This window comes from Coptis chinensis, chromosome 8 (assembly GCF_015680905.1).
Source record: "Coptis chinensis isolate HL-2020 chromosome 8, ASM1568090v1, whole genome shotgun sequence".
NCBI lineage: Eukaryota > Viridiplantae > Streptophyta > Magnoliopsida > Ranunculales > Ranunculaceae > Coptis > Coptis chinensis.
Window position 1 is genome coordinate 78,969,516 of NC_141463.1, and position 25,252 is coordinate 78,994,767.

General features: G+C 36.0%; 4 protein-coding genes across 10 annotated transcripts; 2 read left to right on the forward strand and 2 right to left on the reverse strand.

Moving 5' to 3' along the window:
• Window positions 1-1,291: 1,291 nt before the first annotated feature.
• Window positions 1,292-3,002, reverse strand: LOC147483294 (uncharacterized). Of its 7 annotated transcripts, XM_086579984.1 has the most exons (5): window positions 2,963-3,002; window positions 2,284-2,464; window positions 1,975-2,098; window positions 1,506-1,809; window positions 1,292-1,417 (listed from the first exon to the last, which is right to left on the reverse strand). In XM_086579984.1, the coding sequence occupies exons 2-5, from the start codon at window positions 2,290-2,292 to the stop codon at window positions 1,402-1,404; spliced, it is 453 nt and encodes a 150-aa protein (XP_086436110.1). In that variant the 5' UTR covers window positions 2,293-2,464; window positions 2,963-3,002; the 3' UTR covers window positions 1,292-1,401. The 7 variants fall into 7 exon arrangements, 2 of the variants coding, with proteins under 2 accessions (XP_086436110.1, XP_086436109.1); XM_086579983.1 differs by lacking the exon at window positions 2,963-3,002 and having other exon boundaries at window positions 2,284-2,651; XR_015205661.1 differs by lacking the exons at window positions 1,292-1,417; window positions 2,284-2,464 and having other exon boundaries at window positions 1,461-1,777; window positions 2,963-2,998.
• Window positions 3,003-3,515: 513 nt separating this feature from the next.
• Window positions 3,516-8,150, reverse strand: LOC147483295 (uncharacterized). The gene is made up of 5 exons (XM_086579527.1): window positions 7,459-8,150; window positions 7,167-7,350; window positions 4,492-7,068; window positions 3,655-3,683; window positions 3,516-3,560 (listed from the first exon to the last, which is right to left on the reverse strand). The coding sequence occupies exons 1-5, from the start codon at window positions 7,705-7,707 to the stop codon at window positions 3,516-3,518; spliced, it is 3,084 nt and encodes a 1,027-aa protein (XP_086435653.1). The 5' UTR covers window positions 7,708-8,150.
• An 11,733-nt stretch (window positions 8,151-19,883) lies between these two features.
• On the forward strand, window positions 19,884-21,877 carry LOC147483296 (multiple organellar RNA editing factor 8, chloroplastic/mitochondrial-like). The gene is made up of 4 exons (XM_086579528.1): window positions 19,884-20,306; window positions 20,385-20,482; window positions 20,568-20,633; window positions 21,789-21,877. The coding sequence occupies exons 1-4, from the start codon at window positions 20,140-20,142 to the stop codon at window positions 21,875-21,877; spliced, it is 420 nt and encodes a 139-aa protein (XP_086435654.1). The 5' UTR covers window positions 19,884-20,139.
• Window positions 21,878-23,651: 1,774 nt separating this feature from the next.
• On the forward strand, window positions 23,652-24,904 carry LOC147483297 (UvrABC system C protein). The gene is made up of 4 exons (XM_086578730.1): window positions 23,652-23,992; window positions 24,324-24,406; window positions 24,491-24,549; window positions 24,634-24,904. Exons 1-4 carry the CDS (start codon window positions 23,913-23,915, stop codon window positions 24,649-24,651), a joined length of 240 nt encoding a protein of 79 aa, XP_086434856.1. The 5' UTR covers window positions 23,652-23,912; the 3' UTR covers window positions 24,652-24,904.
• The last annotated feature ends 348 nt before the right edge of the window (window positions 24,905-25,252 follow it).

Consider the following 25,252-nt stretch of genomic DNA (forward strand, 5'->3'; position numbering starts at 1 on the left):
TATTTTCCATTGTCTATCAGTTGAGTCAATATCCGCAATGCAATGATGTTAAAGATGTGCCATTCGTTGCAATTCCTACGTGTAATATAAAATTAATTATTGTCTAGAAAATAGATGGAATAACAGTTCAATGAGAATGAGTGTAAATTTTGAAGTAACTAAAGTAATAATGGTTTCTACTACATGGAAAACGTATCAGACAACGAAAATTTAGTTCTTGTTAAGATTAAAATACGTGTATGTTATCTAGTTGATGTGTAGTCGGTGGAAAGAGGACAAGTCATCCAAATTAAGAAGCATGAGGTGTTTAGTTCTGCAACATGGATGCTCTTCATAGAGATATGTTACTTGATGGATCCAGTTGTTTTTTTATTTATTAGAAAATTTAATTAGTTGTATTTATGAGAGTTAGTAATTGATTTATTTGGCTGATAAGATGGTTGCTTATATAAAAGGTAATGGAACTTACAAAGGATATTGAATATGTGGAAGATGGAGTCGATTGAATGAATAAATGTTATATGTGTTAAACAACATATCCAAAATGGTGCAACTCTGTATATGTTCATGATTTTTTTTAACTGACAGTCTATGTTAAAAATTCGGCAAAAATTGTAAATGAAGATCAGTAAAGGGAGATGAAAAATGACATACACAAATGCAAAGAACACATAAGAAAAGAACTCTTAATTTAGTACCATGTTCTTCACTTAATTTTTCAGCAAAAAATCAATATTTATCCATTGAGCATATTCTAATGATGACACCTAAACGGAAGGGTCTGGGATCATCAATCTGCATGCCGTGACCACACTTCCTAACACTTGCATGTTTCACCAATGACTTCAGCACAAAATCCTTCAAGCCTCAGTTACTTAATATATACTTATAGATTTTCACCCATTGATCCAACCACATTACTTGCAGAGCCATCGCCAATTGTTGCTCCAAAAGGGATCCCTTGACCATAGCTCTCAGAAGCAACTGTGGTCTGTCAACTATACTCCCACTACCCTCAATGTTCCGGTTATGTGCACTTGGTCCCCTTGATTCAAATGAAGATGTGCGATCGATCACCAACCTCACTTCCTGAAGGCTGCCCAATTCCCAACGATCGTAAGATTCAGATTAACAGTCAGGAAGTCCTAGATTCTGACTGTAGCGCTTCAATCCAACATAGGCGACCTAGATTCAGATCTTGACTCAGGAAAAAATATTTTTTTCTTTCTCATGTCTCTTTTAAGAGAAGCAGAGATTGCATGTTTGATAGGTCCAGGATGATGTGAAGGCCAGAGTAAGTTTGCATTCGGACCAAAGGAGAATTCGTCTCTAGCTGATTGAGCGGAGTGTTCTTCACAGTCTGGAACGTTAAGAACCTATCTTGGCTCCCATCCACACAGGCTAATCAGCTTTTGGACTGTCAATGGAAATCATTAACCAAGGTAAAATGAAAACGTTGAAACTTCTACTTCGAGTAGCCAAATAATATATGTTTACCAAGTCACCTGCATGAATAAATTCCTTGTATGTAACCTGTTTCTCCAGCCAAAGTTTCTGACTGGGCTAGAAGACGATCAATTTGTGAACTCTGAGAAAGTCGCATCAGACCAATTGTAGAGGCAACAATAACAGAAAGGGAAACAAATTGCAACAATCCGTCGCTTCGATCTTTAAAGCCCCTAGTTAGTGCTGAAGGTGGGGTTGGAGGAAACTGAACCAAGCTTTCCGCAGAGCTATTTTCCCTCCAAGGAAATGAGGTTCCGTGTGCAACATTAAGCTGCTTGGCAAAGGCTTTACCGGCATTATTAGCTTGAATCAAAACAGATGAGATTGACTACAATTAGAAAGCTCATGGAGAAAATGAAACATAAAAAAACAACTCCCCATTAAATCTAATATAGTATTATAAATTAACAACTCTGAATGTTATATAGTATTATTAAACTAACAACTCTGAGGACAACAAAGGTTCACCTTCAGTTGGTGTCCACGATGCTAACAAAACAAAACTAAGATTTGAGCCGCAAGATTCACATACAATTCTATCAACATCAACACTCACCCAACCTCTTCGGGCGTAATCCAATGGACTCGCAATCTGGAAAAAATAAATAGGAGTCAAAAAAAAAAAAAAAAACAGAGAATATAGAGTATGATAGCAAAAATCATTGGCTCTAGTTTTTTTTTTCTAATAGTTAAATTTCACCGGTGAAGGTGGGAATTGAACCGAAGACCTTGAGCCCAACTCTCAATTCTTGACCAGTAGGCCACTGCCACTGACACCTTGAGCATTGGCCTTAGTGGTAAGGAGCTCTCAGAAGCAAAGTTAGTTGTGTTTTCAAAAGTTCCCGTGTTTCAATAGTCAGAACCTTCATTTGTATACCCAGGAAAACTGATCCGTCGTCCTTGCGTTGGTCCCCTTCTGATGTTCACTTGAGATCGATTCTTTGGCAATTGCAAGTCACTCTCATCATGAGCAAAATGACACTTATTACCATTCCGATTTGATGGCACTGGTTTCTTTCGGAAAAGTAATAGATGGGGCGGCTGAAAGTGAAACAATGGGGGCTAGACCCAAAGAACTGAGACCCCCGACCTGGAATATAGTAGTTTCTCACTATCGATCTATCTGCGAGAACAGAACCTTTAATATAGTTGTGGTTGTTCCGTTGCAATTTTTTCTGTCAGAAACACTGTCAGAATAATTTTTTAGACAATTCGTGATGAAGACATAGCCTTATCTATCTACGTATGCATTTAAAGAATTCTTTAAGCAGACGTGAAAAATAAAATTAGGCTAGATTTAATATAAATATCTGTCCTATACTCCTATGTGAGTAGAAAAAAAATAGGATATGAAAGACGCAAAGTAGGCCACATATGGTTGCCCATTCATTTTTAGAAGTTATACGAATAATGATAAGGTGTCATATATATAGAATTAAAAGGATACTGCGGCTACCTTTCAGTATGTAGTACGTCCTGGTAAAATGACATTCTAACGGTGTGTTTGTTAAATTTTAACTCATGAAAAAGAAAGAAAATAAAATAGGTGGTCTATTATGGAATGGAATGGAAAGGAAATAATTTTAAATAATATGTGTTTAGGAAACTGAGGAAAGGAATAATCATGTTTGTTTGCAAAAGCTATGAAAAAGAATAATTGTATTGTTGGGTCATGAGTGTGTAAGTAGTAAGTCCCTAGCTATCTATTTCCTTTCCTTTCCTTTCCACAAAATTTTTAGGGGTTAGCTAAGGACACAAAACCTTTTCCATGTCCATGATTTTGTTTCCATATGGAAAAGCTCATTTCCTTTCCATGGGTAAACAAACGCCTTAAAAACTATGGAAAAGGTGGACCACTCTTACTTTCCTTTCCTTTCCATAGTGTTTCCATCATAACAAACACACTCTAAGTGTCCTATATTATAACAGAAGAGAGCGGCTGAGTGGCATATGTTCCAAATTTCACTCTTGGTTAAAGTATTGATCAGTAGAAAACAAAAGTGTACATATCATGGTTTCTCCCTGCAAGCACGGTCATTGTTAGCATCACCAACCTGTGCAACAGAATTGTTTGACATAAAAGTTAGGTCCTAAAAAATAAATAAATAAACCTTTAACACAAAGTAAATTTCAAGGAATTACATATACCTCCATATCTGAAAAGATTCTTTTGCATTCTGCAATTAACTATTTATCAAATCCCCAAACTCAAGAATACTCCAAGAAAGCATAGTAATAGTGAAAGCCATAGGGAAAACAAAATTCACATTATTCCATGCTCGAACCTGAAACATTAGGAGTGAACAAAAATAGATTACACATTAGTGAAAGTCATAGGGAACAAAAAATAGATTACAAAGAAGTTTCGAAGTTACTTACAACAGAAAGAAGGTAGTAAGCTTTGAGAGACACTATTGTGCTTTGGAGTTAAATGAGGAGAACATGTTAGTGAAGACTACATGGAGGTAGGACTTGGATGTTACCTTAAATAAAAACTCGCACTTCAAGAAGATTGTTGTAGTACTTCTTTGTATACCACGTTCCTCGTGTGAACTCCGAGATGATCAATGAGAGAACCATTCTTCACTAAAACCCTTGTTGTCTGCCTTGATATACCCCTTGAGAGTGCGACATATAGTTGACCATGGCTGAAAACATGCTCTGACAAATATACACCGACATGAGATAAGGTTTGGCCCTGTGACTTATTAATAGTAAGTGCAAAACTTAACCTTATTAGAAATTGTTTCCGGGTAAGGCAAAACGGGGCCCTAGCATCATCAGAGGATTTTAAGGGAATCCTATTCAATAAAGTAGGCGTGCCAGAAAAACTTCCAGTGATTATTTCTGCATAAATAAGATTTTGATAGAATTTACGACATAACAACCTTGTGCCATTGCATAATCCATTTTTTGGATCAAGGTTCCGTAGGAGTATTATTGGTGACCCTAGCTTCAAAGTTAATTCATGCGGAGGTAACTCACTAGGAGACATAGAATGTAGAAACTCTGGAGGATACAAATTATGGGCATCATTCTCAACATAGTCGAAGGAGTAGTACGTGAGTTCTTGACCAGGAAATATATTAATGACTTCATGGTTAAGTAAGTCCACATTCTTGTTCAATGGAGTTATCAAAGCTCTATCTATCATGTACCTGTTGTCATGTGCGTTTGACTGTAGATGCGGGAGGATTTGATTTATAAGGTGGTTCAGAGATAGATCATCTTCCCATGGAATGACTATATCATCTGGAAGTCTTATCATATTGCCTGATACATAAGTTTCTGTACCATCTCCTATTCGTAATAACATATCTGAAAATAGAGGATTGGTTTTGGCCCGCATGTTTTCAGTGAGACGCAGGATTTGTATGTGTTGCGACAAAGGGGAATTGGTAATGCAAGCATCAATAGTCTGGCTTCTTGTGTCACGGCTGACGACAGGAAGTAGTTGTCGAAAATCACCTCCTATTACAACCACTTTCCCTCCAAAGGGTAAGTTGTTATAAAAAATGTCCTTTAGGGATCTATCCAACGCTTCAAATGCATGTTGGTGAGTCATCGATGCTTCATCCCATATCAAGACACTTGCTTCACGAAGCAATGCAGCCACATCATATCCTTTACTGAATGTGTAGGTTGACCTTGAGTGTGTAGGAATCAGTATTTTGAACCTTGAATGAGCGGTACGCCCACCTGGCATCATTATTGACGCTATACCAGATGTAGCAGTTGGTATTGCTATGTGACAGTCATTCCTTAAAGAAGCTATGAGGGATCGATACAGAAAGGTTTTTCCAGTTCCACCCGGACCATCAATGAAGTAAACATAACTTTCTTTCTTCTTTATAGAAGTCATTATACTGTCAAATGCATATCTCTGGCCAGAATTCATTTTGTCATATGAAGATCGATCATCAGCAGGTATTGGTACGGAGCGCTCTTCAACAATTGAACTTGGGACATGGGGCCCTTCTATGGGATCATCACATCGAGACGGGAGATCGAAATCAGATATCTTTTTGCCTAGTTCACTCAATGAAGCCTCAAGATCATTGAGCAAAAGATTGACTGCATTATCGGAGCTTCTTGAAGCATAATCCTCCATCATAAATGAGTAAAATTCGTCCCACAATTTCTTCACTCCAACGGGATTAATGTGAACTAATATTGTCACAAATAATCTTCTCATGGCAGAGGGCATGTGCACGACTGACCCCTCAAGTAATGATTCTCGAATGGCATTGTCAGCTTCTAGTAGACCAAGATGTTCAACTGCACTTTTAAATGTTGTGTGTCTTGTGGAGCCAACTTGTAGAAGATCTTGGAAAGATGTGGTGCCTCGAACATGATTCAACATCAACCTCAAGTAATATCTATCACCTTCACACGGAGAGACATTGGAGAGTCTTCCAATAACACGGTTTTTGTTTCCTCTCTTTCGCCAAACTTTGAGTTGCTTGCACCATGTATAATGTTCCGGGAATTCTTGATACAGATACTTTCTTGCTTCAGGATCAATACTATTCATATGAAAATATTCTGTTAACATTGTGCATGATGTTTTTTCATCATTCATCAGCACTCGAAGGTCTTGGCCATCTGTGAAAGTCACTTGATGCATGTTGGGAAGGTGAACCTGTAAGGTATAAACAGAATGATACATTCTGTTTAGGGGAAACATATATATTCTCCATAAAGCTTCATGTAGGCATATCCAACGACCATCAACAAATTGTTTTATCTCGTCTTTATAATTGTTCGATTCTGAAGAGACCTCCATAGAAACACGATCACCTCCTTTGTAGACATATTTGTATAAATATTTTACGCTCTTGATGCTAGAGCAGATCTCGATATTGATATGACAGTCATATTTCTTCAAGAGCCAAGGATTGTAAGGAACTACCCACCGATTATCAATCTCCTGTGTGCCATGATGAAGACGGACAACTCGACCATTGTTTCTCCGTTGATATATCAGATAGGAATCAGTACCTTGCAGTGTAACAGCTGCAAAATCCTTTGGAAAATTCTTTTTGCATTTTCCATCTTTCATGCAAACGCAAGATGGATTCAGACTCCCACATGGCCCGTGAATCATATGCTTCAAGACAATGTTAAATAACTCAGGCTCTATAGATGGATCAGGAATTTCTGCACGAACTAATTTGTTATAGTCATCAGGAGTACGTAGTTTGTCCCATTCATCAAATATCAGAAGAAAGTGAGCATGGGGTAAACCTCTCTTCTGGAATTCAATGACATGTACATGTGCAATCACCTTACCCAGTACATGGTGGTTGAACAAATCTTTTTTCAGCTCTTCACACTTGGCTCGAAACACTCTAGTTGTTACGTCTGGCCTGTCTTGTGTTGTTTGTCCAGGAGCCAATCTTTCATTGACTTCATCCCAGTTTGGATTGCAAATCATTGTAAGGAAGATGTCAGGTTTGCCAAACTTCCGAACCAAAGTCATTGCATCGTGATATCTTCTGTGCATATCACGCGGACTACCAATGTATGATGCAGGCAAAATAGTCCTTCTTCCAACATTACCTAAAATATTAATTGATAATTTTAATAACAATAATGATAATAATCATTACAATAATAAAATAAACAAACAAATAAATGTAAATTAATAACGAATTTACTTGAAGATGTTTCTCCAGCAACGACGGAGTCATGTAAGCTTTGGTATAGCTCGGCGCGAAGATTGTTTTGATTATCCCGTATATATCTCAATTGTTGAGTTGAGATTTTGACATACTGGTCAACTACATATTGCTGAAAAAGCCTTCCACCAATAAAAAACAGGGAGTCGACATGTTCTCTGATCTGAAGGATAAACCGATGTCAAGAGAAAATAAATAAACTAATCAATAAGTGTGAAGCGGAAGTAAATAATATACACATAAGCTTTTTAAAATAAGAAATTAGAGGAACCTGTAACATGTAGGAGTAGAATTCACGACAACTTATCCGGCGTGAGTAATTGCGGAATATATTTAAATCCCAACCAAAACTACCATAAGGTAGTAAAAGTGGATACTGAAGAGGATCATAAAATCCAGCAGTGTCAGGCACATTAAGTAAATTACCATACCGTGTCTCGACAATGATATCTCTATCGCCTATATCAGAAGGTTCATCAGGACCGACTAAGATAGCAACAACTTGTGATGAAGTGGGCATTGCATAGCGATGTCGTTCAATAGAGCTCTCTTTTATCTGCAATCGAATGTTATCTATGTCCGTGCACTATGAAACTTGACGGAGTACACTAACAAATGGATTGCATCTATCTAATATATGTCTAAGAGTTGCAAGGATCTGTCTATCAAGTGAATTACTCTCAGAGAGTCTGTAGTCTAGCTCATTGTCAGTGTCATATATATACATTTGTAGGTATCTAGGGTCTACTGCCAATTTCAGGCAATAAACTACCAATTTTATGGTATATAGATCCCAGTGCTCGATAAGTATAAACACCATCTCTTCCATTAGCTAAGTTCTCATCAATATGTACACCCATTGATGTAAAGGCAAATATATGATTGTACCTTCTTATATTATCTCTGAAATGTTTACCCACATTGGATTGTGCCGTGTAAAGATACATCAATGGAGGAGGTACAGGAGGTAGTGGCAGGTTGACACGTCCATTGAGACAATAGAACTATTGTGATTCGTGAGGGTATAACTTCGCCTGACAGTGGATGCATTTACGCATGTTGCCTAAATGCATACGTTGAAGAGGAGGCGAGTCGGTAAAATCTCTAGCACAGTTGTGAAACGATCTTTGCCTTTTGGACAGTCGTTTCGACCGGTTTGATATATCAGATTGAACAACACCGAGATCATCTGTGATGGTATAATTAAACGTGTTTGGAAAACCCCATAGCAATAAATGAATAGAACACAAAGTAAAGACATAAAAAGATAAAGAAGAACATGTGAGAGTAGATAGGTACTGATCAGGGTCTTCATTTTCATGACCTTCCTCATATAGGTTCCAATCTCCGAAAATATTTGAATATGATTTTTTAAATCCGCCAACAATGGGAGTGGAAACTGCTCAAGTAAGAATGCAGTAAGATTAAATCATTAACAAAATTGATGACACGAATCATATACGTTGTTTAGCTGAGAAAATAGAGATCTAACACACCTGCATTATTAAATATAACATTCATAGAACCTTGGCTAATATCCAAAACAGGAGTGTAATGGTGACCTCCAATCCTAGATACTTTTGAGTCTAGATGTCGTTGCAAAATGCTAAAAAGTTGAGATGCATTTAAGTTTTCTGCAATTGTTAATATTGTTAATTAATTAATTAACAATATATATATAATATAATTATATATATATATAATATATATATATATATATATATATATATATATATATATATATATATATATATATATATATATATATATATATATATAATATAATAAGAAGAATAAATATATGATTATATATATATATATATATATATATATATATATAGTATAAAGAGTTGAATAGTGATTGTGTGATGAAGTATAAGAGTTGACGCAAAGAAGAAGAATTACGCAGTTCCGTAGTAAGTGTAGATGGCTGATCAAGGCCAAGTGAAGGAGTTGCATCTTTGCTAAATTCGTAATAGATGGAATCGTGGACATGCTGACCTGCAAGACACGGTAAGGTAACCGTATGCGAGTAAGCCCAAGAAACAAACAAATAATTTATAGAAAACAATATTACAACAGTACGTACACACCTGAATGATCAGACGTTAGTGTGTTTGTACATTTCGAAGACAATTGTGTATCGGTTTCAGAACGAAGAATGGATTGAAGAGTGTGATCTTTGCCAACCATATTGTCAATGGAAGGGGAGACATGCTGGCCTGCAAGTCACAGTAATTGTCATAGTACTATTCAGGATGATTTTTTTTGTATCTTGGTGACTTAAACATTATCATTATATGAGATGAAGTAATGTTTGATTTTACTTATGAGTTCTAAATGTTAACTGTTAGCCGACAATTTTATATGTTTGATTTATTATAAGTTTTAACTGTTACTTAGATGGAGTCTATTTCTATGAATCCGTTATGTGATGCTAAGAAATTATTGCCCATTTCCAATTTAGATTCCATGGGTCTAACAGCATAACAGGACCATGAGTTACAGACTTACAGGTTGTTGTCCATGTGAAGGTGAGATTAGATGAGTTGTACCTGATTGAAGGGATGTTAGCAAGCTTGCGCAAATTTTCAACACCAGACAAAGATAAACGACGTGCTCTAGCCCGATTCCTCACACGATCCCTTTCAGCTGCAATTTGTTCATTATTCATTTTTCGTATACGCTCTCTGTATTGCGAGCTCCAACGTTCTCTCTAAATTTCTCGTTGCTCCTCGGTCATAATTCTACGATGCTTTCTATACTGACGTCGACGTTCTTTGTCAGCGACAATCTATTAATTACTCATATTCAGTCTACATTCTCTATACTGTGAACGCCAACGTTCTCTCTGAATTTCTCATTCTTCCTCAGACATCATATCGCGTCGCTCTCTATACCGATTTTGTCGTTGCTCCAACCGATTATTTTTATTTTTATCAGATAATTGATTGGTGTTCGAAGTAGCATCCATTATTTATGAAGTTAAATGAGATTGGAGACGGGGAAGGAGAAGCTAAATTGGAGTCGGTGAGATAGGAAGATGATTTGATTATCTAAAGGGTTAATTCTTACGGAAGGTACAGGGGCAAAAACGGAAGGAAAAGTGACGAAGAGACCTAGAGGTACATAAAAAATTATTATTCCACTGTAGCGGAACTGTAGATAAAGGTCGCAATTTTTAAGATAGTTTAGATTTAATGTTAATACGTTATACACAATTCCACATCATTGTCTGTCAATCTCACCAAAAGAACACCAAAAGAACAAGTAACGCATTTCCTACTTCATCAAGTGAGTGGAGCAAACGTTCTGAGCCGAGGGGGGTATGTGGCTCAAAATTGAATTTGGTTGGCTTATGTTTGTCCGCTTTTCTCTCCTCCAAAACTCTCCTCTATCAGGTCTCAACTCCTCTATCTCTCTCGTTCTCCTCGCTCAATAACTCCTCTCACTCTCTTCTCTATAGCAGGTCCCAACATCATCTCGCTCCTTGGATCTTGCAACAAATATTGGTGAGTTTTATTTCTCTTAACCCGTATGATTCATGTGTATTTATAACTTTTTCTTTCTGAATTTTAGTTGATTTGTTGTTTCAAAGTAGAACACTAATTAAGGGTTTCGTAGCTTTGGTTTCCCATTTTTGCGTGGGCTAAATTTGTTCAAAGTAAAATAGCAATTGAATGCCAGTAATATGGGTTTTATTCGAATCCATATCCAAATTTATTCGAATTAATTTTAGATGATGTGTAGAAAGTGTTTGATAAAGTTTTTTATGAAATTTCTCTGCATAATATTTTGTCTGTTAATGCTTTTCGAATACTTTGTCTGTTAATGCTTTTCTTTTGGGGTTTGAGGAGGTTCAATTGTGGGCTAAGAGTTTGACTTTGGTTAGGGTAATGTGTAGGTTACGATTGTGAGTATCATCAATTTACGTTTGAGTGTTGGTTTAGCAGCAATTGAATTGGGTAGGCAGGTGCATTGCATTGCAATATATTCTTTACACATGTTTTGTTTAGCAATATTACTTCTTCCAGTGCCTCATGTGAGTATCTCAAGTTGTGTATTTACTTTGAAGCAGTCATGATCTAAGCCAATTTATAGTCTTATCTAGTTATCTCCTTCTATTAGTTTTATGTAAGACAGAGCAACGATTTAAACAAGTGGTGATAACATTATGTACTAGAAAATGAGCTGGTAAAAGTTGCATATATTGGAACTTGTTAGCATGTCAGTAAAAACTGAGTACATTTTACCTTGCAATTGATTTAGTTGTGTTAAACTTGATTGACATTATTGCTATGTATATTTTGCTGTGCATGCAATATCTAATTTCTTGTTTGTTGGTTATGCTTTGACATCAAACTTCTTTGCATGCAGTATGATGTTGGAAGAGTGAATTTGTCGAATAACCATAGCATACGCAGGGGCTCTGCTCACGCCCCCACTGCAATGCAGTATACTAGTAGCTGTGAAAGTGTGAAGTGGGTCAGCCCAAGCACAATTGGGCCTATTTGAACATTCAGATCCAGCCCATTATGTCCACCTATATAAAACACTTCCTCATAAACCCTTTCTTTAAGGCTAAGTCCAATGGTTTGGTGCAGCAAAACACCAAACCACAATAGCACAGTGGATACCGTTAGTAGGATAGCGAAATCAAACCCAATGGTTTGGTTTTTCACCCGCCAGTGATACTGGCGTGTAGCAATAATATCCACTTTTGTTATCCGCCATCAGCAGTGGCGGGTAAGGAAAAAAAAAACCAAGTTTTCTTATACGCCACTCCCACAGGCATGTAGGTATTTATCTCCCCATTTTACCCTTTCAAAAAAAAACACCCACAACACCAAAAAAAATCTCTCACTCTCTCTCACTGTTCAACACCACCGCGCGAGAAAAATAGAAGTCCAGAAATTGGCGCTGAATTTTGGATTTTTCATCGCCACTTCCCACAAAAATGGCTGGAAAGAAAGAGGGAGGCCAAAAAACTGTAGCAGGTAATTCTACAAGCTTGTTTATAGAACTCTTGTACTTTACACTGTTGTAAATGTGAATCAAGAAATCCCTTTGTTTTGATTTATAGTTGTTTCCGTGATTGGACGCCAATTGTTTGTTCAATTTCCTTCAAAGCATGTTTTTTTCTTGAACCTGACAAAAATTGTGGGAGTTTTCATCGTCGAAGTTCTTGGATGAGGATAGCGAGCAGATCGCAGCACTTCTTAGTGATCTTCCTGTTCAACATCTATTCTGATTAGGATGCATTGCCACTCTATGTGATTATTTCTTGTATTTAAACTGCAAAGTTTTATGTACTTGACAGTGAAATATTTTTTGTTAATTCTAATTGTAGTTCTCAGTTATATTTGGAATTTGAGTTGTTGAAGTTCCATGGTTTATTCAATCATTTCTCAGGGAGTACTATGCATTGGTTTTCTTAAACGTGCTCGGCAACACAAAGAAATCTCAAGGGAACATGCAGCGAAGGATCTAGAGGTAAGATAGAGTATAAGCTATAGAGCCTTGCATCTGGTGGTACACCTAAACTGTGCAGTCACATTTTGGTTTTCCATATATTTGTTTTTGGCCTTTCCAAAATAATCCTAGGTGATCATGGTTTTTACCTGTAACTTTAAATAATGAGGTATTTTTTAAGTATTTTTGCTATTTTCTCCAACTACTATTTGCTGAATCTTAATTTTTTGTTTTGGAGAAAAAATCAATGAGTAGAATGTCTAAGATCGAATATATGTTTAAAAGTCTGTTTTTAATTTTGATATATCCATAAACATTTCATCTAAAGAAGTGGAATTGATAAGAAGCACGGCCAAATCAAGGAAACACATGCAACATTTTTTTTTTCTTAAAAAGCTGAATTTATATTAGATGAATCAAATAATTACGATATATATTTTTATACCAGGGAACTCCTAGTTTCATCTAAAGTATGCCTCTCCTGGGACCTCCCATATCTTTAGCTATGAAAGTATGCCTTATGCTAATTTTCTTGCTGCTGAGTGCCAAGCCTGATCGGCTACAATGTTGGCATCCCACCTGCATTAAAACAAAAGTCCAGCTTCTTCATACTCTGTATCCATCTAAGCTTCACATTTCAAGGAAACTGGCATGAGCCATAAGCAGTAATTGCAACCACTGGATCTAATTCCTACTACATATTGTTTTCCTTCCGTCCTTTGAAAATATTTTAGGTTATCATTTGATAACTATTGTTCTTCAGATTGCTGTTATGAACAATTCAAATCAGAAAATGCTATAACATTGTTATTTTTGAAAAGATATAATGGCATTCATGTTGAAACTTATAGCTTGTGCTTGACTGGCTGAAATATTTTAGTGGATAGGAGTTTCTTGAGCTTTGTCGTAACTTCTCTATTTGCACCTTACTTCATCCCATTATCTGACAAAGTCATGAGAAAATTTTCACGTGGAAGTTCTGTATGCCTCCCATATGAAATTTACCCACGAGAACCTCATCATGAGCTCATGTGAAGATAAACAAAGTACAGGGGAGACATGTTATGGTGGGGATAAAGAAACTCTCACAAAGAAAAAATAACTTTCACCGTAGCAATTCTCCCCTTATTTTGTACAAATAAAAGATACTCTACACCAGGTCACCAGCGTATCCATCAACATCTTAGAACCAGCGATGATGTTTCGTTGTCTTTCAATTTTGGTTATTTTTACGGACCCTTCTACTCTATATAGCATAACGCCACAATGTCCTAAATACTTACATATGAGGTCTAATTGCTAATATGACCGTATAGATATAGCTGCTTTGAACTGCTTGTTAGATTTCACTTGTAGTTTTTGGCAAGACTAATATCCTGAAACTAGATCAGCTTAGTTTGGTAATTGAATATGTAGTTATGAAAGAGTAAAATATAAGAATTTTGGATTTGAGCTTTTAATCTAACCCTTATGGTGTGAGTAACTGTGTTTCATAGAATACATTTGAATAACATATATACCCAGTGTGTTGACGTATGCAAGTATGCAATTAAAACTTGTAGTTCGTTTGAAATGTTGAGTTACATTAGCAGGATTATAACTATAAATTCTTTTAAATTCAGTGACAACTATGACAACTTGTTCTGTATACTGATTTCCTTGGAAAATAAGTTGCATTTCCTTTTCTTTTTATAACTTGAAAGCAAGCCCACTGTTAGCACATTAATGCAGTATTTCTTAACGTTCTTTATAAATTTTAGCAATTGGAGAGGCGTAGAGAAGAACTTGAAGCTCTGCTTATCACACAAGGGATTTGAGACAACTTATATAGTGGTTGGAACAAGACCATCCATCGTAGACCAGGAGAGAGGAAAGTGAGTCCTGCATCCCTTGCTGACATAAGTATTATTAGTTTTTTTGTTTCTTTCCTTGATTCAATCAATACGGTTTTTAATAATTCGATCTATTGTTGTTTGTGAACTTCATGTAAAAAAATTCCTCATGGAATATCTAATATCATTATAGTGGTAGCTATAATAAATCTGCTTTTCCTAACTTTGTTTTATGGGCGAAAACATTTTTTTCCCAAACCTATTTGTTTTTTGCTATGTTATATTGGGCACGCCATAAGTTTTTGTGGGACAATTTAGTCACTAACAACTTCCCAGCAAGCCAGTTCTTCAAGCACTTTGACTTGGATTCTCAAAACATATTACCCAAAGAAATCCAAGAGCGAGTTGCTCCTTCATTCGAAGCCAAGGTTAGAAACACATTGTCTAAGTCTCAGCAATACGTCCACTTGATTTGGTAAATGATGTGTTAGTATCCTTTTGAAAGATAACTGGAGTTTTTCTAGGTTAAGGAGACTACGATTGTGTGTTGATATACGTAGAATACTATAGTGTGGTCTAGTTTTGTGTCATACCATCAGTAGAAATAAAATGCGACACTTAATTTTATTTGTCGTAATACCATATCATCTAGTTTTGTGCCATATCATAACTCGCACTTAATTTTATTTGTCGTAATGCAAGACCAATTGAGAATCAGAAGATGATACAGGGTTTTACAGGCAACATGTTGTGGGACAACATGATACAGGCAACATGTTGTGGGATAAAATTAAAGAACAATTTGAGAATCAAAGGATGATACGGGGTTTTACAGAGGCACGAACTATGAGAAGTGTTACAAGTCGTTGGCAACTTATAAATAAAGCAGTTACTTTATTTCGTGGATGTTTGAATCAAGCCGAGACTATGAACAGATCAAGAACTAATGAAATGGACATTGTAAGATATTATATATATATATATATATATTATTTAGCTATAATATAATTGATTAAACTCAAACTATAACGAAATGGCAACTTATATATATATTTATTTAGCTAGAATATAATTGATTAAACTCAAACTAATATTTTTTTTTTCTTTTACAGATGGAGCAAGCAAGGAAGTTGTATGTCACCAGGTCTTCAGATAATAAACTCTTCAAATTTGATCATGCGTGGTTTATTTTGAAAGACTACGAAAAATGGGCACACCATTTAATTCCAACTACACCTGGTTTCTCTCAGGCTAAGTCCAATGGTGCAGCAAAACACCAAATTTCACGTAAAATGTGATCCAATGGTACGTTAAAACGTTATACTGCCAACACTATCTTTATAAATTTCTCTATTTATGCAGTCAATTTTAACGCTATAGAGTATGCTCTGACGCTATAGCCAGTGGCGACCAGCAAAAAAAATCCAAATAACTCTGCACACCATAGCCAATGGCGGTTAGAAATTTGATTTAATTCAATTAATAACCTACACGTCACTCCCAATGGCGGTTAGAATTCAATTATTATTTCCACCCGCCACTCCCAATAGCGGTTAGAATTGATTTCTATTTTTTTTTGTTTTTTTAATAACTTAATTTATGCAATTACCATTCTATCCTACCCTTTTAAATTTTTTTGATTTAGTTGTATTTCTTTGTTATAATTTCAATTTTAAGAATAAATTTATTCCGATTTGCAACAACTTAATTAATTATTTAAATAAAACATTTATTGAAAATAAAAAAACAACAAATTAAAAGGAAATACATTAAAAATGCATCAAATACGTACGAAACATTTAAAATTCTTAATCAAATTAATCAATCGCTTTCTCCGTATTCTTCAAAGTGCAAATTTCTTGAAGGAGTCTGTGCATTGCGAAAAGTTTGATCTTTCAAAATTTGTTTCTTTATGTTTTTGTACCATTCTTTTCCTTGAGGTGTCATCGTCGATGTATTTGTGCTCATGATCTCCTTTTCCCATGCCAATGTCTCACGGAATTCTTTTTTTTCTGCAAGTTTAATCCTTGAAGGATTAGACGCTTCACTTTCATAGAATTTTTTCCCACGGTCAGTTGCTGCCTCAATGGCCTCCATCGCCCGTTGAGATTGTCGCGTTAATTCTTTGAGAGAAGTTTCGTTTTGACTGTCAACTCTTTTTTTTTGTTTTGATTTGTCTCTTCCCAATCTGGTCTTTTTGATGAACCAGGTCTTTGCATTTCAGAATCAAGTGTTCCCCCCATGCCATCTTGTTCGTTTAATGGAGTTGGAGACCCGTTATGAAAATTAGTTTGAGGCTAAGTCCAATGGTTTGGTGCAGCAAAACACCAAACCACAATAGCACAGTGGATACCGTTAGTGGGATAGCGAAATCAAACCCAATGGTTTGGTTTTTCACCTGCCAGTGATACTGGCGTGTAACAATAATATCCACTTTTGTTATCTGCCATTAGTAGTGGCGGGCAAGAAATTAAAAAAAAAAAAAAAACCAAGTTTTTTTATACGCCACTCCCACAGGCGTGTAGGTATTTATCTCCCCATTTTACCCTTTCAAAAAAAACACCCACAACACCAAAAAAATCTCTCACTCTCACTCTCACTGTTCAACACCACCGCACAAGAAAAATAGAAGTCCATAAATTGGCGCTGAATTTTGAATTTTTCATCGCCACTTCCCACAAAAATGGCTGGAAAGAAAGAAGGAGGCAAAAAAACTGCAGCAGGTAATTCTACAAGCTTGTTTATAGTACTCTTGTACTTTACACTGTTGTAAATGTGAATCAAGAAATCCCTTTATTTTGATTTATAGTTGTTTCCGTGATTGGATGCCAATTGTTTGTTCAATTTCCTTCAAAGCATGTTCTTTTTTAACCTGACAAAAATTGTGGGAGTTTTCGTTGTCGGAGTTCTTGGATGAGGATAGCGAGCAGATCGCAGCACTTCTTAGTAATCTTCCTGTTCAACATCTGTTCTGATTAGGATGCATTGCCACTCTATGTAATTATTTCTTGTATTTAAATTGCAAAGTTTTATGTACTTGACAGTGAAACATTTTTTGTTAATTCTAATTGTAGTTCTCAGTTATATTTGGAATTTGAGTTGCTGGAGTTCCATGGTTTATTCAATCATTTCTCAGGGAGTACTATGCATTGGTTTTCTTAAACGTACTCGGCAACACAAAGAAATCTCAAGGGAACAAGCAGCGAAGGATCTAGAGGTAAGATAGAGTATAAGCTATAGAGCCTTGCATCTGGTGGTACACCTAAACCTTTTCGGTTTTCCATATATTTGTCTTTGGCCTTTCCAAAATAATCCTAGGTGATCATGGTTTTTACCTGTAACTTTAAATAATGAGGTATTTTTTAAGTATTTTTGCTATTTTCTCTAACTACTATTTGCTGAATCTTAATTTTTTGTTTTTGGAGAAAAATCAATGAGTAGAATGTCTAAGATTGAGTATATGTTTAAAAGTCTATTTTTAATTTTGATATATCCATAAACATTTCATCTAAAGAAGTGGAATTGATACGAAGCACGGCCAAATCAAGGAAACATATGCAACATTTTTTTTTTCTAAAAAAGCAGAATTTATATTAGATGAATCAAATAATTACGATATATATTTTTATACCAGGGAACTCCTAGTTTCATCTAAAGTATGCCTCTCATGGGACCTCCCATATCTTTAGCTATGAAAGTATGCCTTATGCTAATTTTCTTGCTGCTGAGTGCCAAGTCTGGTACAATGCTTTGCAGCCTGATCGGCTGCAATGTTGGCCTCCCACCTGCATTAAAACAAAAGTCCAACTTCTTCATACTTTGTATCCATCTAGGCTTCACATTTCAAGGAAACTGGCATGAGCCAAAAGCAGTAATTGCAACCACTGGATCTGATTCTTACTACATATTGTTTTCCTTCCGTCCTTTGAAAATATTTTGGGTTATCATTTGATAGCTATTGTTCTTCAGATTGCTGTTATGAACAATTCAAATCAGAAAATGCTATAATATTGTTATTTTTGAAAAGATATAATGGCATTCATGTTGAAACTTATAGCTTGTGCTTGACTGGCGGAAATATTTTAGTGGATAGGAGTTTCTTGAGCTCTGCCGTAACTTCTCTATCTGCACCTTACTTCATCCCATTATCTGACAAAGTCATGAGAAAATGGCAACTTATATATATATATATATTATTTAGCTAGAATATAATTGATTAAACTCAAACTAATATATATTTTTTTTCTTTTACAGATGGAGCAAGCAAGGAAGTTGTATGTCACCAGGTCTTCAGATAATAAACCCTTCAAATTTGATCATGCGTGGTTTATTTTGAAAGACTACTTAAAAATGGGCGCCATTCAATTCCAACTACACTGGTTTCTCTCAAACTAATTTTCATAATGTGGTCTCCAACTCCATTAAACGAATAAGATGGCATGGGGGGAACACCTGATTCTGAAATGCAAAGACCTGGTTCATCAAAAAGACCGGATTGTGGAAGAGACAAATCAAAACAAAAAAAAAGAGTTGACAGTCAAAACAAAACTTCTCTCAAAGAATTAACGCGATAATCTCAACGGGCGATGGAGGCCATTGAGGCAGCAACTGACCATGGGAAAAAATTCTATGAAAGTGAAGCATCTAATTCTTCAAGGATTAAACTTGCAGAAAAAAAAAAATTCCGTGAGACATTAGCATGGGAAAAGGAGATCATGAGCACAAATACATCGACTATGACACCTCAAGGAAAAGAATGGTACAAAAACGCAAAAAAACAAATTTTGAAAGATCAAACTCTTCGCAATGCACAGACTCCTTCAAGAAATTTGTACTTCGAAGAATACGGAGAAAGCGATTGATTAATTTGATTAAGAATTTTAAATGTTTCGTACGTATTTGATGCATTTTTAATGTATTTCTTTTTAATTTGTTGTTTTTTTTTTAATTTTCAATAAATGTTTTATTTAAATAATTAATTAAGTTGTTGCAAATCGGAATAAATTTAATCTTAAAATTGAAATTATAACAAAGAAATACAACTAAATCAAAAAAAAATTAAAAGGGTAGGATAGAATGGTAATTGCATAAATTAAGTTATTAAAAAAACAAAAAAATAGAAATCAATTATAACCGCTGCTGGAAGTGGCGGGTGGAAATAATAATTGAATTCGTGTAGGTTATTAATTGAATTAAATCAAATTTCTAACCGCCACTGGCTATGGCGTGTAGAGTTATTTGAATTTTTTTTGCTGGCCGCCACTGGCTATGGCGTACAGAGCATACACTATAACGTTAAAATTGGCTGCATAAATAAAGAAATTTATAAAAATAGGGTTGGCGGTATAACGTTTTAACGTACAATTTGGTGTTTTGCCGCACCATTGTACTTATCCTAAAACCCTCGTTTAAACTTTAAACCAGTGAAGAAAAATTTCCATTACTAAAAACACAATGCTTCGTCGTAGAGCTTTTCAGTCCTTTACTAAAAACACCATTTCTCGTTTCTCAACATCAACCATCTCTTATTCTCTTCTTCATTTTCACAAAACCAAAAAAGACTTTCTTCTTCTCCTTCTTCTTGGCATTCAACTTCTTTGGGAAGTATTAGTGATGGGTGTTTGGGTCTTCGTCTTTGTTCGACACGTATGATGAATAATGAGTCATCGAATAGACCTCCGAAAGAAACTATTCTTCTTGATGGATGTGATTTTGAGCATTGGCTTGTCGTTTTAGAGCCTTTTGATGTTAATGCTGTTACTAGAGATGAGATTATTGATAGTTATATCAAGACTTTGGCTCAAGTTGTTGGAAGGTAGATTATTTTATTTCTAGGGTTTAGGGTTTAAGATTTTTTTTATAAAAATGATATATTTTTATTTTGTTATTGCAGTGAAGATGAAGCTCGAAAGCAGATTTATTCGGTATCTACGAGGCATTATTTTGCATTTGGATGCATTGTTTCGGAGGAGCTCTCATATAAGTTTAAGGGTATATTAACTCATAGTTAGTTTGTTTCGATTTGAAGGATGTGTTTGGGATGTTGATGGTGTTTTGGCATTGTTGTTTGCTACAGAATTGCCGAAAGTGAGATGGGTTCTGCCAGATTCTTATCTGGATGTTAGGAATAAGAACTATGGAGGTAACTCTTGATTACTCTTATAGGTCTTTGCGCTTTAATAAGTTTGAGTTAGTTTTGGATATTATGAAGTGCGTTTGGTGTTCTACAAAATCAATTGTTTGCTGGTCAGTTTCATTCTATGTTGGGTTTTGATATTAATGTGCATTAATATATTGAGTTGTGTTTAAATGTGCAAAATTTCACTAACCAAACTTTGGTTCGTCTGGAGTTGCATTTTGAAATTATCTTACATTTTCTCCCAAAAAGTTTTGCATGCGACCCTCTTGTGCCACGATTCAGCTAAGATCTATAAACGTCAAAATATACTATAGATAATTGGATATGTTGATTTCCCGATTTTTTCAGTCCAATGCATTGTTGATATTCAACATATGTCATCGTTCAACCATCCAATTTTTAATTGAAAGAATGTTTTGTACTATGATTAGAAATAGGAATTTCGAGACTTAAAAAACCCCTTGAATTAAACTCAAGCTCGTCAAACTTTAATATTATACTATCAATATATGAGCTTGGGGTTAGTCAGGTTGTCCAACATTTTGTGGCCGGACCAATTCTAGCCCAAACTTGTCGGCATTCCTTCCCAAGTTCTTGAAAGGGAGCAATTGACCCAACGTCTGGAAGCAGAAAAGCCATTTTTCCAGCTAGGTGGCAAGTGGAGAATATTCCATGAAGTTGAATTATGCGTACAACTTCACCCAACTGTGAAAACTCTTACCCGTTCTTGAAGTCTTTGAATGTGTGTGTCCATTTTTTGTCGCAGAAAATGACTTTTGGTTTAAGCAAGTTGCAGCAATCATTTGCAAGATATCTTAAATCTTTATTTTGTTTTGAATCTGGTTTTTGCTAGAAATTGTAACTGCAAGTTCTTTTTGTGCTGACTCTGTTTGGTTCTAAATAATATCGTATGATTAGTTTTTTTCGAATGTCATTTGATTTATGTTGTACCTTTTTTTGTTGTGTAGTTGCAATTGGTATTTGATGCTCCTGTTTTCTGAGAAGTCAATTGTTTGCTGGTCATTTTCTTTTTGTGTTGGTATTTGTTTTACAAATGTCTTTGATAATGCATTTGTTTTGAGTGGAGTGTTTACTTTTTAGTCTGCCTTGTACTGCACAATGATGTTTCTTTCTTCTGTTTTACTTAAACCTGCTCAGGGGAACCATTCATTAATGGGCAGGCTGTACCCTATGATCCTGTATATCATGAGGAATGGGTTAAGAACTATCACCAATCGCGAGAATAGACGCAGACGACAGAAGCCACGGACGGACCAAATTAGGGCGGAGGGATAACATGCCTCCTCCCTCACAACCACCCACACCTTATCGGCCATCAGAAAACTCTAATAATCAGAGCGAGGATGCTATGAACTGGAATGCAAATGGTCATGTCCAAAACCAATCAGGACCATCGCCAACTCCAAATAGAGACATGCCAAAGACCCCGTTTCGAATCGAAACTTTGAAACACCGGGTATGCCACAATCATCATTACAGAATCAAAGTTATCAGAGCAGAGACATCCCACCTCCAATTCAAAATCAGACTTTCCAGAACAGTTATCCGCAATCACATTCTCAGACTCGAGAATTTCAAAATCGGGACATGCAGCAACCAATTGAGAGGCAAGGATATCAGAATGGAGATGTTCCACCTCCAAATCAGACTTGGAATCACCAGAGTGCACCAATGCAGCATCCCAGTCAGAACCATAATTTCTCGGGTAGAGACGTGCCACTTCCAACACCTAACTGGAACAACCAGAGGGATAATGTACAACCTCCTCCACAGAACCGAGAATTTCAGAGTAGAGACATGCCACCCCCAGTGAATAATCAAGGTTTCCAAGGGGACATGCGAGCACCACAAATGAGAAATCAGGGCTTCCAGAACGGGGACATGCAAGAGCCACAAATGAGAAATCAGGGTTTCCAGAACGGGGACATGCAGGTGCCACCAATGAGTAATCAGGGTTACCAAAACAGGAACATGCAGGTGCCACCAACGAGTAGTGAAGGTTTCCAGGGTAGTGGCGTGCAGCGGCGAGTGGGTGATCAAAGTTTCCAACACAGGAGTATGCAACCACCAATTCAGAATCCAGATTTCCAGAATAGGGGCATGCCACCACCTTCACAATCTTGATTTCTAGGAAAGGGACATGCCACTACCAGTACAGTCTTGATGTTAGGGATTTGCAGTTCCCTCAATGGGTTAATAATAAATCTTTTGGTTCATGTGTAATCCCTCCTTTAGTAAAAGGTACCAGTGACAAGCTATTTCTATTAATTAAACTATGTGGGCAGTCATTAATAAATTCTTAGTCTTGGCGCCTTGTGTTGCTACAGAAATGTGGTAATAGATTCTAGTTACAGGTTGCAGTTTAGCTGTCAATTATGTTTTACCGACTTACCGTTGTTGGTAATTACTATATTTTCTTATTTTGAACATTTATTATTATAACTTAAGAGGAACTCAATGGCTTAATCTTTCATCTCCAACATTCGAAGCTAAATTTCATTGGCATGTTATGCACGGTTCCTTTGTCATCACCGAGAGAAACCAAGAAAACACCAAATTTTTTAACCAAACCAAAAAAACACCAACCAACTAATTTCAGGAGAAACATCAAATATTCGACATCAAATGACGCAGTTTTCTCAAAACCGCGCCACTGAAGCCCATCTTAAAAGCCCAAGCCCACCGCGTGATGTGTCACACATCAACTTTCTTCTTTCTTTTTTTTCCCAATCACTCGCGCGGTTTTTGCAAAACCGCGTGATTGAAGCCCACTGTTTAGCCCAAGCCCATGCGGTGTTAGAATAACCGCGCGATTTTTCCAAAACCGCGATAGAGATTTGATACAGCACCAAAGCTGAAACCAAATTTTGGCCAATTTGGTGTTTGGTTTGGTATTTTTTTGGTATTTTTATCAACATATGTCTCTCATGATAATGAAAAAACACCAAATTAAATTTGGTGTTTGATGTCAGGATAATATCTCACCTAAAATGCTCCAATGGACTAGTCACCCCAACCTTCTGAAAATAAAAATAAACATAATGCCGAGATTGACCTCTTCTTATCGTTGATTTCGCCGATAAAATCGGCAAATATATAACAACAAAAAACCGAAAACTCCTCTCCTTTCATCAATCCACAAAAGATTCCTCCCTGGTGGTCAAGTGTTTCGTTGCCTCTGAAAAAAAAAAGGTAAAGAAAATTAGGGTTTTATCAAAATCCTTATTATTATTATTTTTAATTTCGGCAGAAGAGAGAAAGATGGTGGGTGGAGGTACTTTGCTGCAGAGAGCAGTGAGTTATGTCGTTGATAAAGTAGTCGTGGATTCCCTCGCTAATAGGTAACTAGTCATTTTCATTTTGATTGGTTGCTTTATTTCTATTTTTCAGCTTCTTTAATCTCGTCGATGGGATATTGTCTCTCAATTGTTCTCATCTATTCTTTAAAAGTTATAATTCGTGCGTCAATCAAATTTCTCACTCTTTTTTTCCACCAGCTTATGTTTTGCTTAATATAGATTTTTTGTGTTTTAAATTCACGATAAATTTAGGTTAACTCGTTTGTTTATATTACAATCTGATTTTGAATTCGGATTGTTATATTATAGGATAAAATAGATTTTGAAGGTGGTATTTTGGTCTTATTATCTTCCTTTGGTCCTATTCTATCAGCCATACTTTCCAGAGATTTGCTGTGAGAACAAGTAAGGGATTAGAGAATGTATCTAAGAGACTAGGGGATGTTTCGCAATTAGGTATGTAAATCACTGATTTGAACTTGTTTACAACAATATGTTGTAAAAGTAATGTTTGTTGATGTGGTTGTGTTTTCTTTGCAGCTGAACAGAAAAAACAAGAAGCTGCTGAATTTTTGGAATATGTGACCAAGACTTTTGATGTAATTTCTTTACCGTTTAGTGTGATTCTGATATGTATATTTTTCATAACCCTGCTGACATCTTTATGGTTTTACTACCTGCAGTCCTCTAAAAAACATTGAGCAGCGGAGCACTTTGGTGAAACTATGAAGGTGAATTCAGAACTGTTGCTGCACATTGTTATCTTTACTTAGTCTTCGTTGTGGTTGTATGATGCAAATCTAAGCTGTCTTGTAAAGTGGAGTATTGAATCTACATCTTAGCTGCTCCACATCGATCTTTTAAGTGTTCACCCCAGGAGTTAAAGATCTGTGTTGAGCTCGTTGTCTAGTTCCAGTATCAAGTTTAAGACATTTATATGGTTTGCCTTCATAATTTTACAGTTCTTACAAGTGAATGCACACAACATACTAAATTACAATCTCTGAGTGCCTGCCACTATTCCCAACCAAAGAAATCACTGAAAATGGAATTCACCCTAAGAAAGTATCAATTCTATCCCGGTAATGTGGAAAACCATTGGAACAGACCTCAGTACTCTGTGTTTGTTATGTGTTTAATCTGCCAAGAACTAAAATATGGGAGGATTACTCAACATCGAAGTCTTGAGTTTCTTCTATTAGTTAGTCTTGCAGAAATTGTGTTGATTTTTAATCACATTGTACTGTCTAGCTAGAACTGCACTCGTGTGGTAGGTGGTTTTATCTGGAAAGATATGCTAGG

Bases quoted from the DNA above. Each gene is read 5' to 3' on its own strand.
- LOC147483295 (XM_086579527.1), bottom strand. From the start codon at position 7,707: ATGCCCACTTCATCACAAGTTGTTGCTATCTTAGTCGGTCCTGATGAA. The intron at 7,351-7,458 runs GTTCCTCTAATT...TTTATCCTTCAG, and splicing joins TCTACTCCTACATGTTACAG to ATCAGAGAACATGTCGACTC. The intron at 3,561-3,654 runs GTATATGTAATT...TCTGTTGCACAG, and splicing joins GAATCTTTTCAGATATGGAG to GTTGGTGATGCTAACAATGA.
- LOC147483297 (XM_086578730.1), top strand. From the start codon at position 23,913: ATGGTGGGTGGAGGTACTTTGCTGCAGAGAGCAGTGAGTTATGTCGTT. The intron at 23,993-24,323 runs GTAACTAGTCAT...CTATTCTATCAG, and splicing joins GTGGATTCCCTCGCTAATAG to CCATACTTTCCAGAGATTTG. The intron at 24,407-24,490 runs GTATGTAAATCA...TTTTCTTTGCAG, and splicing joins AGGGGATGTTTCGCAATTAG to CTGAACAGAAAAAACAAGAA.
- LOC147483296 (XM_086579528.1), top strand. From the start codon at position 20,140: ATGATGAATAATGAGTCATCGAATAGACCTCCGAAAGAAACTATTCTT. The intron at 20,307-20,384 runs GTAGATTATTTT...TTGTTATTGCAG, and splicing joins TTGGCTCAAGTTGTTGGAAG to TGAAGATGAAGCTCGAAAGC. The intron at 20,483-20,567 runs GTATATTAACTC...TGTTTGCTACAG, and splicing joins GCTCTCATATAAGTTTAAGG to AATTGCCGAAAGTGAGATGG.
- LOC147483294 (XM_086579984.1), bottom strand. The intron at 1,810-1,974 runs GTGAACCTTTGT...TTTTGATTCAAG, and splicing joins ATCGTGGACACCAACTGAAG to CTAATAATGCCGGTAAAGCC.